This window comes from Pleurodeles waltl, chromosome 9 (assembly GCF_031143425.1).
Source record: "Pleurodeles waltl isolate 20211129_DDA chromosome 9, aPleWal1.hap1.20221129, whole genome shotgun sequence".
Taxonomy (NCBI): domain Eukaryota; kingdom Metazoa; phylum Chordata; class Amphibia; order Caudata; family Salamandridae; genus Pleurodeles; species Pleurodeles waltl.
Genome location: NC_090448.1, coordinates 613524016 through 613537536, shown reverse-complemented (window position 1 = coordinate 613537536; position 13521 = coordinate 613524016). Strand labels below are relative to the sequence as shown.

At 42.1% G+C, this 13521-nt stretch overlaps 1 protein-coding gene across 1 annotated transcript in view; it reads right to left on the bottom strand.

Annotated features, from left to right (window-relative positions):
* WDR62 (WD repeat domain 62) overlaps window positions 1–13521 on the bottom strand; it is a gene marked incomplete at its 5' end in the record, with an annotated part of 926258 nt that overhangs the window by 589299 nt on the left and 323438 nt on the right. The window contains 3 exons of the mRNA XM_069207611.1: window positions 3243–3365; window positions 10816–10879; window positions 11558–11669. Of these exons, the coding sequence (XP_069063712.1) occupies window positions 3243–3365; window positions 10816–10879; window positions 11558–11669 (299 nt within the window). The remainder of the gene's footprint in view (window positions 1–3242; window positions 3366–10815; window positions 10880–11557; window positions 11670–13521) is intronic.

The following is a 13521-nucleotide window of genomic DNA, read 5'->3' as shown; positions in this document are numbered from 1 at the left end:
GACAATATGACTGATTTGGCCTTTTGGCTACATTGCTAAAACAACAGCAACAAAAAAGAATACTGTAAGGGGTTTTCTAGGGATCCAAAACATTCACTGTTATAAATGGGGTCTCTAGTTGGCAGTGGTTTGCACCCTGTCCTAGTAGGGACCTCACTCTAGTCTGAGTAAGGGAGCCACACAGCTAAGAGAATCCCTGTTCACCCTCCTTGGTAGCTTAGCTGAAGCAGTCAGGGTTATCTCAGAGGCAATGTGTAAAGTATTTGTACACACACACACAGTAACATTGAAAACACCACAAAAGTACTCCACACCAGTTTAGAAAAATAGCAAGATTGATCGGGGTAAAACAAGACCAAAACGACAAAAATCCAACATACGCAAGTAAAGATATCACTTTTAAAGGTTTCAATGAGTCTTAGCCCATAGGAATCAACGGTTGTATCTTTTTAGCACAAAGTATCTGGGATGTGTCAAAAACAAACAATGCGGACTGCAGGGGAGGTGAGGTGCCGAAAAAGCTAAGTGATATGTCGGTTCTTTACTGCACAGGGGAGGGAGGTGATGTGTTGATTCTTTTCTCGCAGGTGAAGCGATGCGTTGGTTCGTTACTGGCAGGGGACATGATGCATGGATTCTTTCCTCGCAGGAAAGGCCATGCACTGATTTCTGGACACGCAGCCTCAGTTTCTTATGCAATGCGGGGTCAAGGGGAAACTGGCGCCCAGGGACGATGCATGGAAAATCCAGACACGCTGTGATGATGGATTCGGAGTGGAACAAGCGCTGCAGCGATTCTTAAACCTCAAGAGAGGCACTACGTCGATTCTGTAGCCGTTGCGTCAGTTTTTCTGCAGCAGCACATCAGTGTGTGAATTTTCTCTTTCAGGTCAGCAGCTTACACTTCCAAGGGCCCTGGGACAGGAATTAGCACTAACTGACATAGCAGAAGAGCCCAGGCACTGGCAGATGAATTCTTTGATGTCCCTGAGACTTCTTAACAAGAATTAAGCTCAGTTCAAGTCCTTGGAGAACCTTAAAAAGCAAGATGTAGAAGCCAAGTCCAGTCCTTTCACTCCTATGACAGGAACAGCAAGCAGCAAAACAACACAACAAAGCAACAGGGAGAGTGGCAGTCCCTCCTACAGTATCTAGCTCTTCTTGCTGGCAGAATGTCCTCAGTCCAGAAGTGCTTTACCTATGTGGTGTCAGAGGTCCAGTACTTATAATACACATTTCTATCTTTGAAGTAGGCAAACTTCAAAGACAAGTCTTTGTAGTAGACGACACCCTACCTTTCCCTGCCCTGGCCCTAGACCCACTCCAGGGGGTCGGAGATTGCTTTGTGTAAGGACAGGCCCAGCCTTATTCAGGTACAAGTATCAGTTCCTCCCACCACTCTAGCTCAGGAATCCCCATTAGCCTGGTGATGACCATAAGGATATGCAGGGCACACCTTAGCTCTCTTTGTGGGACTGTCTACAGTGAATTCACACATACCCTAGAAGTCATCCTGACCCAGGCGTGTATTCCACAACCAGGCAAAGGCACAGAATAGTTTAGCAAGAAAATGCCCACTTTCTATAAGTGGCATTTCAAACTTACACCTTAAAAACCACCTTCACCAAAAGATTCATTTTAAATGGTGAGTTGAGAGACCCCAAACCCCATATCTCTATGTGCTCCCAATGGGAAATTACACCTGAAAGGTATTTCTAGGCAATCCCCATGTTACCCTATGGGAAGAGACGGCAATTGCAATAGTCAAACCCGAATATTTCACTATCAGGACATGTAAAACACACCAGTACATGTCCTACTTTCTAAATACACTGCACCCTGCCCATGGGGCTGCCTTGGGCCTACTTAAGGGTGACCTACATGTAGTAAAGGGGAAGGTTTGGGATTGGTAAGTGGGTACACTTGCCAGGTCGACATGGTAGTTAAAACTGCCCACACAGACACTGCAGTGTCAGGTCGGAGGCATGTTTACAGAGCTTCTCTGGTGGATTGCACAATCAGTGCCATAGGCCCACTAGTTGCACTTGATTTACAAGGCCTGGGCACACAAAGAGCACAGTATTAGGGACTTACTAGTAAATTAAATATGCCAATCATGGATAAACCAATCACCAATACAATTTAGACAGAGAGCACTTGTGCTCTGGTTAACAGTGGTAAAGTACCAGGAGTCCAAAAGCTAGCAAAAACGAAATTCAGCACAGGATCAAAAATAGGAGGTCAGAAGCAAAAAGACCGGGGAAACCACGCCAAGAGCTGACAGGTCTAACATTCACCAAAGTAGTTTATGGTTTAGGGACTCGGACAATCCCATGATAGCAAACCCTTTTTATAGAAAAAACAATGTAAATATTTGGAGGCTAGATACATTTAGAGTGAGAAGTAGACATACGGCTCTGGAAAAGTGAAAGATGTGATAGGGTATGAACAATGAACAACCAACTCATGCTTGGAAGAATGCAATATCATGCATGCTCTCTAGCTTCCTTAGAAGCAGTCTTTGGAGCAAATGGATTGTTTCAAAGTATTGTGGGCGGAACCTCCATTTTAGCAGAGGAGCGTCGCCCCCCTGCTCAGTCAGGCAGAGGCAAATAAAATGATAATAAAACAATGTTATTATCATTTTATTTGCTGCTGTCTGTCTGACAGCTTGGAATGTAGGGAAGGCGGGGCCAGGCCACAGGAAGGAGTGGTGAACACTGTAAAGTACGCATGTCTGTTTCGCTGGCCGTCTCAGGATGGTAAAACAGACATGAGCACCTTCAATTCTCCAACCGGACTCTTGTTGCACAGCCAGGCTGGAGAAATGGGACAGCCTCCCTGTGCCTCAGTGAGCGTCAGACCAGCACGCTCAGGCCAGTTCTGGTGTTGCTCTCATGGCTAGTTTTAGCATGAGAGCAGCGTCTAAATTAGGAGCTTGGGTGACTGCTGGGAATAGAAAAAGCAACCGGCAGCAGGATCGGGAGCAGCACAGGACGGAGCAGCAGCGGCAGTTAAGTTTAAAAAAAAAAGTTGCTTAACCCCCGACAAACCCCTCTGATCCCCCCTGCCCCACCACCCTTGATTGGCAGTAGCCGCTACTGCAAATTAGTACTGAGATCAGAGCTTCATTGAACAGACCAATTTCAATACCTCTACGTTTTCTTTTTCACCAAATAAAATATTTCTTGAAAGTTGATATAAAATATATCCAAATCAATTAAGAGGAAATATTTAAATACCTTATTTGAGCTGCACATTTTTCCTTTTTCGCTTTTCTCTGCTTTTCTAACTGATTCACTTCCTCTGCTTGATCTTTCATGCATTTGGTCAACTGCTGGCCAAGACGCCAAACAAATATACAGCTGTCAGAAACAAAATGCATAGCAACCTACGTTATTTTTTTTTCTAGCAGATAATGCACTTTGTAAATTATACAATTAAGTACAAAGAATAATAGAGCACATCTTTAAATTACTGTATTCACGTGAATAAAATAACTACAGTTAAGAATTACTGACACGTTTATATTCATCCACAAGTGGTCAGCTATGGGGACGACCTTGCATTTAAATTGCTTAAAACCTCTGGCTGGAGGTTTTGCTATAAGGAACGTATGGAAGCGCAAGGCTCTTTTGCGAGGAGCCTGGTGAAAAAGTCAACGGAGTGTACTGCTCTAAGGGCCAGATGTAGAAAGCATTTTGCACGTCGCAAACTGCGAAAAAATGCAGTTTGAGACGTGCAAAAGGCCTAACGCGATGCACAACCTCAAATTGCGAGTCGGTACCGACTCGCAATTTGAGGCTGAGACTCGCAAATAGGATGGGGTGTTCCCTTCCTATATGAGACCGCATCGCCATGCTGAGTTGCTTTGTGACCGCGAATGCGGTCGCAAACCAACTCGCAGTTACCATCCACTTTATTAAAAAAGCAGTCACAGACATGGAGGTCTGCGGTCTCCAGCAGGCCACCATCCCTGTGAGTGCATGGACTCGCTATGGGGGTCACAAACTGCGACCCACCTCATTAATATTAATGAGGTGGGTCTTTGCGACCCCATAGCGAGTCGCAGAAGATGTCTGAGACACCTTTCTGCATTTGGTTTTGCGAGTCGCTGTGACTCGCAAATTGCAAGTCGCAAAATTATACTTACCTACATCTGGCCCTAAATTCCGATACAAATACTGGATAACACATGCTAGCTATGCACATTTCCTAGCATAGGCTTGTAGATCTGGCACTATTGCTGCTATATAATCCAACAGCTGTTGTGAAACCAGAAAGAAATTCTCAAACCTATCCTCAACAAGTGAAAAAGGGATCGCAGGAAATTATATTTATCTGTGCAAATTGTATTTGCTCACATAGAAATTGCATCAGAATGGTTTAATTTCATGTGAGCAGGTTCATTCTTGGAGTGTCTGTAAAAGTTCCAGGAGGGATCTCCCTGTGATAACCGGTGAACCACCCACAAGCGTGCAAGCACATGAATTTGCAGTAATTTAAGGTAGGTACTTTCGCACTTAAAAATACTTGTACATTTACTTCTGTGAAATCTAGAATCAAATGCACATTCGGGATGGAAATGGGAATTTTTTTTTAAGGTGGAGAGAAAGGGGTTCCCCATGCAGATAAATATGTATTGCAAAAAGAACAAATGTTTCAAAGTGCATTTGTTATTTTTGCAATTAATTTGCTCGAACAGATATGTACACCTATTACATTTTATGCTATGTGAAAACCCACTTCATCCTTGTGGGAACTTGCAATTCGCTCATTCCCATAAATAGTGCTGTAATTCATCTTGAATTGCATTTAAGTTCGAAAATTATATAGACAAAGGCAAGCCCACGAGTTACATTTCTTACGTTTAGGTTGGTCGCTCAAGCCCAAAATGATTTGTGTCTAACAACCTAAAGGATGTTTACAAAAAATCCAAGAAATGTTAGTTTGAACCGAATCATTTTTTCAGTTAGTGAACACTGTCACAGAAGATATACTGAACAGCTTGGATTAGTCACGTCTAAGTGTTAACCGAGATAGGTGTAAATCCTACTCAAGTTAAACGTGGCTATGATGGTTAAGAATAATCTGTGTTAGGAATGCACATAATCACTAGGGCGGGCTGCCTCCATCGCTGAGCCTTCTTCCACACGATATGGGTGTGTCCTAAAATTCGTACATACTGAGAGAGCATGGTCAGAGAACTGAGGAACATACTAAAAGGACATATTCCCCTTAACCTCCCACTTCATCATTATAGGCATCCCTGGGAATATAGACGGACCCCCTCGGAAACTAGAATTTTGCTTCCTGGGCTTTGTGGTTGAAAAGAGGAATGTAAGCACGGGCCTGGGGGGTACAAACAATGCGAACCAAGGCCCAACGGATCACAGGGACGGATACGAGTATGGGGGCTTCGACAGTGTTGTATGCTGTCAGGGGATGTCCCAAGAAATTTGATATAATATAGGGCCACTCAAGGGCATGTTATGGCCGAGGATTGAATGACCCGTGAGAGATCACTGAATTAGAACAGCCATGGACAGAACCTAGGACTGTATAATAGAGTGACCACCCCCCTCCCAACCTTCCCACTCTCTGATCATCAAAGTGTGTACACGACGGCTCTCAACCCCCGATGGGTTCAGGTCCGATAAAATGTAATGCCTGCTGTATGTATACACTGACACCAATTTTATTCTGCTCAACATGTTTGTTCCTGCATAAAAGTAAAAAAGTAAAATTATTAATATAAAAAAAAAGAATGATTTGAGTTATGAAACATTTAGTTTGCACAGATTGACAAGTGATACAGACCACTATTTGTTGTCTTTATTGACTGAAGCCAGGCTTGACTTGGTCACACTTTTTTTTTATTTTTTTTATTTAACATCATAATATTGGTCTTAATCTTTTAGGAGATTATCAGATTTTAGAGCTCTGGACAATTTACGTACGCATTACACATTATATTTGCAACATAATTTGTTTTATGGATTTGAAGGACAACAAAGACCACAATTACAAATATGATTTCAGTAAATATCAATGCAGCTCTGTTGAGGTTAGACCAGCTGCAGAAGGTGAGATGACTTGTTAAGTAACACCATTCAGCACAGTCATAGCTCCAAAAGCTGAAAAATATATGAACAGTGGTAAAAGAAAAGAGGATTGATAGCTGTATGCCCGAACCACAATCTGCTTGGGTAACAATGGCTTTGTGCGTTTTTAGGGCAGACTGCTCAGTCTGCCGAGACAGAAATGTGCTTTACGTGGTAACAGACTTGCACCCCTGCCCTAAGTGCCCAACTGTATTGATGTCTGGATCCCTAATGCTGATTTTTGTTGCCATAGACAAACACAGTTCATGCATGTGTAAAATGACATAGGCCTGTCACACGGATTACAGTCTTGTCGGACTGGGAGGGCCGACCAAAGCTCTCCTCTCATAACGGTGGAAGGCTAGTGCCTTCACCAGGAGTTAAGCAGCACAAGCGCATTGGTGGCAGCATACCGTTTGGCGATCAGTAGGATTTAACAGGTCCTTATTAGCCTGTGCCCACTCAGTGAGGTCTATTGCTTCACTCCATTTTAAAAGTTACATTGCTGTGTGCTTAACTTACCCTTGGCCTATATCAGGTTGGTGTGAAGCACTGCATTGCGCGGAAGTGGATTAGGTGTGACTGGGAAGTGTGCAATACAGGGACAATGCAGTAGTTAGTAGTGTGTGCACAGTGTATGCATATGCTGAAGGTGCATGTGCCTATAAGTGGTACAGTACCTGAAGAATGTAGTCCTGTGGTGTGTGTGTATGGTAAATACATATTCTGGAAGTAGGCATGCTTGTTGAGTAGTACACTACATAAAAGGAAACAGCGCTGTGCACTCCATGTATGCTGTATACATGCACTGTGTGTATGTGTGCATGTGAATGGTACACTACATGGAGGGACCAGAGTTCCATTTTTGGGGACCCAGGCCTGCTTGGTGAAACAGAGGAGATGGAGAGATCTCTCTGAGACAGATTTGTGCATTTCTTCTCAGGAAGGAGAAAGGTACTGAAAAGAGAATCATAAAGAGTAGGGCTGGGGCACCTGATATACCCTTTTGTGGCACATATCACTGTGGCTAATATCTAGGTGTGAACTCTAGGCACTCCCTAGGCTTGTAATGTGAGATTAAGCTTCAGAGACACACATGCTGTACCAACTGCTTTTCAAGAGGAAGACAGAGCAGAGGAGTTGTCATTTCAAAAGAAGCAGACACCCAACATAAAACTACAAATACTCAGACCCCGAATTAACTTTAGAGTCTGAAAATGGACAATAAGAAGGGGAGTTTGAGACTCGCAAATTGTCATCAAGCAGCCAGAAAGGCTATGGGAGGAGGGGAAACTCTGCAAGACTTCTACCTATGACCAGGACTGGGAGCCAAGGCCTGCTAGTCTCACTGATGGGTGAGGGAGCGACTGCACTCTTGCCAAGCCCAGTGTGTGCTGTGAGGAAGAGGATTTCTTGAAGGCAGCAAGGTCCAGTGGGAAACCATGTCAAGCAGATTCCCTGTGCGAGGTATGAGGAAAAGGCTGTGGCACCCATCAGGTCATTGCCCATGATCAGGACTGACTCAGCAGTCCCCCACTGTGTATGCCAGGACTAGGCCACCGTGAAGATAGCTGTGTAAAAGATAGCCATGTGAAAGAATACTGTGTGGTGACACCCTATGCCAGGAGAGCCGCATGTGTTAAAGGCTACCATGCGGTAAAGGCCTCATCCTTGTTTGTTAGCGGTGCGGCAATCCTGTGAACCAGGAGAGGCTGCCATGGATGACTTTGCAATATTGAATGGGTCAGAGCCCATGGACAGCAAGCGCTGGTGACCTTGTATCTCAGAATGACACACATTGTGTCTCAGAGGTAACTGGAAGCACCAAAGACTGTTCAACCCCACTAGACAATGAGGGTGCCATTGGTGCAAAGTCACCAGAGTATGGGACCAAGAACAGAATTATCACAGCCACCCCCCACTGGGAGAGTGAGAACGGTTACCCCACGGAAGAAGCCACAGGAAACCTCTCATCCCTGCAAGAGCAAACCACAAGGGAGAGAGCCTGTACCTGCTGAGGGTAGATGCTGAGTCAGCGTGCGGCCAACTCCCCGACTTTGAATGGAGCTGCTGTGAGCGCGTACCAACAGGGTGCACTCCAGGACTGTGAAAGGTTCCCTTCCTGCTGGAGTGGGTAAGATTTGTTTCGGGACTTACAACCCCAGTGGAACTTACTGCTACATGAGCGCATGTGCCCTACCATACTATTGACTTAAAAGCAGAGTCATATTGGATACTCGGGAGTCAGACTACTAGTGGGGCATATCCCGAATGTTACCCATAGTGAATAAGGAAAAACCGCAGTTGCTAACATGAAGAGTGAGTGGAACAGGGAATCACCAGAGAGACACAAGAGGCCTGACCTCAGGGGAGGATTGTGTAATTGTTTGCAAATGTCTTCTTCCTTCCTGAGGGAAGAAGTAGAAATAAAACACTTCTCTTTTTTCAATGATTTATTGATGCTACTGTGTACATTTTGAGTTGCGAGCACATGTTCACTAATCTGTATCCACACCTCCATACTAAGGAAGCCTTGGACTGCTCGACCACGTTTACAACAGTGAGTCAAGTGCAGAAGGAATACTTGGCCCAGTTGCTGAGATACCATGGTAGGCTCCACTCAACTCCCACAGTTGGACCCGGTAGTCCCTAAACGTCTTGTGGCATTCCGAATGGGGTTTTGATGGACATTATGTGCTCTGCAGGTTGGGCTTCACCCCAAACCTTCACCAAATATTTTTAAAGCTATGTTATAATGTTACAATATATGATAGATAGGTTTTTTGGGCACTGGTTAGCTTCACATTGAGTAACTGAATTTTGCTCTCTCAGAAGGAGCACATCAGCACCGAAGCTATTTCCATTCAGTGCCAGTGTTTTTGGTTTTTACTTTACAATTACTTTAGTGTGGCGTTTGTGTTTGGAGCCTGATGTGATAGCAGGACGCTTCTGATGCACATTCCACTCTAATCAGATTCTATCTCCTGCCAATGCTGCTGTAAATTCCTTTTGGAGCGTTTTGCTTTTCTGACTGCTGCTACTCGACAACATACCAGATTGTGTCCATTTGAAAACTGTTCTGTTTTAACTAAACTTTTTTCACTTTTGTATCTCCTGTCTATCTTTAATAAATCCCTTCCTTCTTTCTTCCCTCTTTCCTTGTTTTTGACTTTTCATTCTTGCCATCTTTCAATTTCTTTTCTTTCCTGCTAGCTTTCTCTTACTTTCTTTCCCACCCTTGCTTTTGTTCTGACCTTTTTCACTCTTGCCATCTTTATTTTTTTCATTCTCTTTTCTTCTGTTTTTTTCTTTCCTTTATTCATTTGCTTTCTCTTTCTTTCCTTCTTGCTTTCTTTCATTATTGCCTTCATTTCTTCTTCTTTCTTTCATTCTCCCCTTTCTTTTTTCTCCCTCTTTCTTACTTCCCTTCTGTGTTTGCTTTCTGTCCTTCCTTCTCTTTTCTTCTTTCTATTTCCATCTTTCTTTCCTTCTCTTTTCTTCTTTCTATTTCCATCTTTCTTTCTCTTTTGTCTCTCGTTCCTTCCTTCTTTCTTTCTCTCTCTCTCTCAAATGCAAGAGGCTTTCAGCCAATAGCAGACTAACTGACTTTTTTTGGTTTGTGTTAGCCCAAACCTTTTGATTTTACCAAAATCACATGTATAACATTTACTTATAGGGGTTCCAGCCAGACTTCATCCATTAGTCTGTGGTTGGTGTCATTCACATTTTGATTCCACCCATCCCAGCATGCTTTACGGGGTAATTTATTAGCCTAGTTCAGCCAATGACTGACTTTGCTATGAATTATGGCATGCTGCCCTTACACAAGTAACACATTCACACTGAAAGCAGGTTTCTTCAGTGCCAGGGGGCCTATGGTAATGTGTGTTTTTTTAGAGAATAAAAAAAACTTTGTTTTTGCATGTACCAAATTATTTTTGTTTTAGATTGATGAGAGCCTGTCACATTCCCAAACAAAGTTTTGCCAAAACCATGACAAGACAAAATAATTGGCAAACGTTGGCAACCAATGCCAGACCTATAGACTTTGCCAAGGCTTGTATTGAATAAATGTACGCTCTCTTAGTATTTCGTTAGTTATTTTTGCACAGTACACTTAGATGTAGTTTCTTATTTTTGATGTTTGAGATGGTTGTTTCATTTGTTATTTTCTGCTCCATAGCTGTTAAATTCGCTAACAATTTTAGTATTTGGATTTTGCTTCTGAAAACAGCCCTGCATTTGCAGAGCCAATGAAGCATTTACGAATTTCAATAGATCTGTTTTTTCCTTCGGTTGAATAGGAAATAAAGCGTTGCTTTCTTCAGAATTTGTAACTTATTGATTCAATTTTTAAACATGAATAATGGCTCACGAAATGGCATTTCTTTTTCATTAGCAAGAGTACGTGAAGTATTCTTTCACTGTTGTGTATATTCTATCCTCACTGCTGTCTAGTGGTAGCAGTTAAAGAGATGCGTAAATGATAAAAAACTGAAACAATCTTGAATTTCAATTAACGAAAGTAAAATAAATGCCATTGCTTGTTCCCTAAATCAAGATTCCAACAAAATGGATATCTGACTCACTAGTAACATTTTAGCACATAAGCAATTTACCTAAAGAATATCTATGTAATGCATTTATGCCACAGTCCTATACAATATTACCATAGTAAAACATTTAATGCACACAAATTTAATAAATGTACCTGTCAGCAGAAACTGTGATTAAGTGCTTATAATCATGAGTAAACTTCATTCCTGTTACTATTTCTGAAAAAGAGAATATAATTAATTATTGATTAAGTGGTTGCTTTTTATTCAACTGATGCATTTTAGAGTACTATTTGGAACTAGTAATAGAGGGAGACTGGGGACTACTTCAAGCTAGCAAAACAGCCATGTGAACACAGATTTCTGCATAGGACTGTTTGTGATCTGCATGGTTCAGACACAGGCCGCGCAAGATGGCATACCTTTCTTCGAAATGTAGCTGGGCAAAGACCAACAGCGTATTGCTATTTGTAGGACAGTACAAACATATAGAAACAAAAGTGATTTTAAAGCTTGGCTTATTTTTGTCTTCTAGTGACACACACACCTGTTCAAAATGCGTTCTGCGCATTGCTTTGTAATCAGGTACGTGTCCATTAGGAAGCACCAACAAAGTTTACAATTTAAGACGAGAGAGAATGAATTTGCACAAATACACTTCAGGGCCTCCTTGGATCACAGAACGCACGCAAATTATAGCGCTGAATCACAAAAACAGGTTTTAAGGTACTTGTATGATCCTAAGTTACACATTTACCCACTTCAAAGTATTCTTATTTATCCAAGTTTCTAACATTTCAATAAAAAATAAAAAGTGTAACTTTCTTGCATGCATAATTCAAAAAGACATACAAATAACGCATGACTGCTGTTTGCAAATTCCAATGATAAACTAACCTGAATGTCCAAACATTGTTGCCACACACTCGCCGGAGAATAAATCAAAAAGAGCAATATTTTTATCTGAGCAACTAGTGGCAATGAATGTTCCCGAAGGATCCATCTCGACCTGAAAAAAAAGTATTTAATTTTATTTATGAGATCTATACAGGGCATGCTTCAAAGAAGTTGTCCATACGTGCGGTATATAGGCATAACTAATTCAGTTTAACGGTGATAAAAATATGGAAGCACTTAAAAAAGAGAAAAAAACGTCGTTACAAAGAAATACTGTACAAAGCTTGGATATCAATCAATTAAGACCACCATGAAATCCACCTTTGCAGAGATATGGCGAAATAAATGTTTATGCATGGATTCTAAAGATGGGCCATTAATGTATTTGACAATATTCAATTACTGTGGAGGGCCAGCCTGTTAAGCAGGTGAAAGATGTTTGGAAAGTCTTCTAAAACAATATTTAACCACTGCTATAGTGAAAGCGAATCCCTGAGGCAATTTCAACAGGCAATTAAACTTCAAATTGTTAAGCATGACTTTTGGTTTGAGTATACTGATGCCAGTAAGTCAGTTGGTCAGTGTACAACAATAACTGTATGTTTCTTGGACCTAGTGAAAATGGCACTCTGAAGATATAATGGTCTGTGAACCAGTGCATCCTGTATTTGGATATCATTTGGAGCAAGTACTATGCAAAAAACAAAACTGCTGACTATGTCACTGCTTGTTTGATTCTCTACTACAAGATGTGTGTCAGCTGGATGTCCCGTTCCCTTCTCAATTTTTGAGCCACCAGTTGCACGCTTTTCTTCCTCTCCAACCACCCTTTTGTTTAATAAATCTAGCTTGTCCACCAGTCTGCCTAAGCAGCTTTGAGTCCTTCTCAAATCTTCCATTGTAGGGTTACTCAAATGTGGTAAGGGCCAGAGATGACTGCCTAATTTAACATGCTGCTTATGCTTCCCACCGGAGCAAATCTACTCTTTATAGTGACCACAAGAGCTTTTCTCTGACTTTTTCTCTCTAGTTTAAGGGGTAATTGGGGGGGGGGGGGGGGAGGGGTGACATACTTATCAGGTTTCATAGGAGTTAGACCTAACCAACTCAAAGAGCTCTGTATCATTTCCTAATATGTCCCTTAAGGTACCTCAACCAAAGATGGAACCCAAAAGGCCTACCTAGTCCTCAATAATTGTTCCGTTTCAGATCATACCCACTTCAAGGCCACAGTGATGCATGTCCTAATTTAACTGATTCAATTCCCCTTGCAGTCCACCGTGGAAGCACAAGGACTCCCCCAACACACTGGGTAGATAACTCACATTGGAGGTGAGTGGGCATTATATGCCAAGGCTGTATTAGGGCCAGGCATAAAGGATGGCCTAGGAGTTAGGGGGATCTTTAAAATGTCTGAAATGAGCCACACATTTCTAATTTTGAGCAGTCTGAATTACCCCAGAATCCTTTTATTAGTGCCTACCTATTCATTTTACAACAAATTTCTTCAAAATACTCTAGACAAAATGCTGATGAGTTACAAGCAGTAATGAAGAGAAAATCAAACTATTCTGATACGATGGGGTTGTTCGCTGTACCCATGATTCACGTCACCTGATGCAGCACTTTAGGAACACGCATAAACGAAAAGCACCTCCTGCACTCTTGCACTACTTTCAGGGTTGGATGGACTTAGTATCTCAAAGACATTCCAGCCTTAATATGAGCCCATGGCCACCAACTTCCAAAAGGTGAGCTTTCATCTTTACAGCCTATTCAGCCATTCCTGGCACGTTTGGAGAAGAAATCAGGAGTGCGCAGGTCAACTAGAGGGGTTTAGCTATTGTCTATAACCAAACACAAGTCTGGAAAGGAGAAGGGTTTTAATAATTATTGATTTATGCCTCATATAAGCCACTGAAAGAGATGCTGGAGTTCAGCATTACAAAGGAGCAAGTTTTACC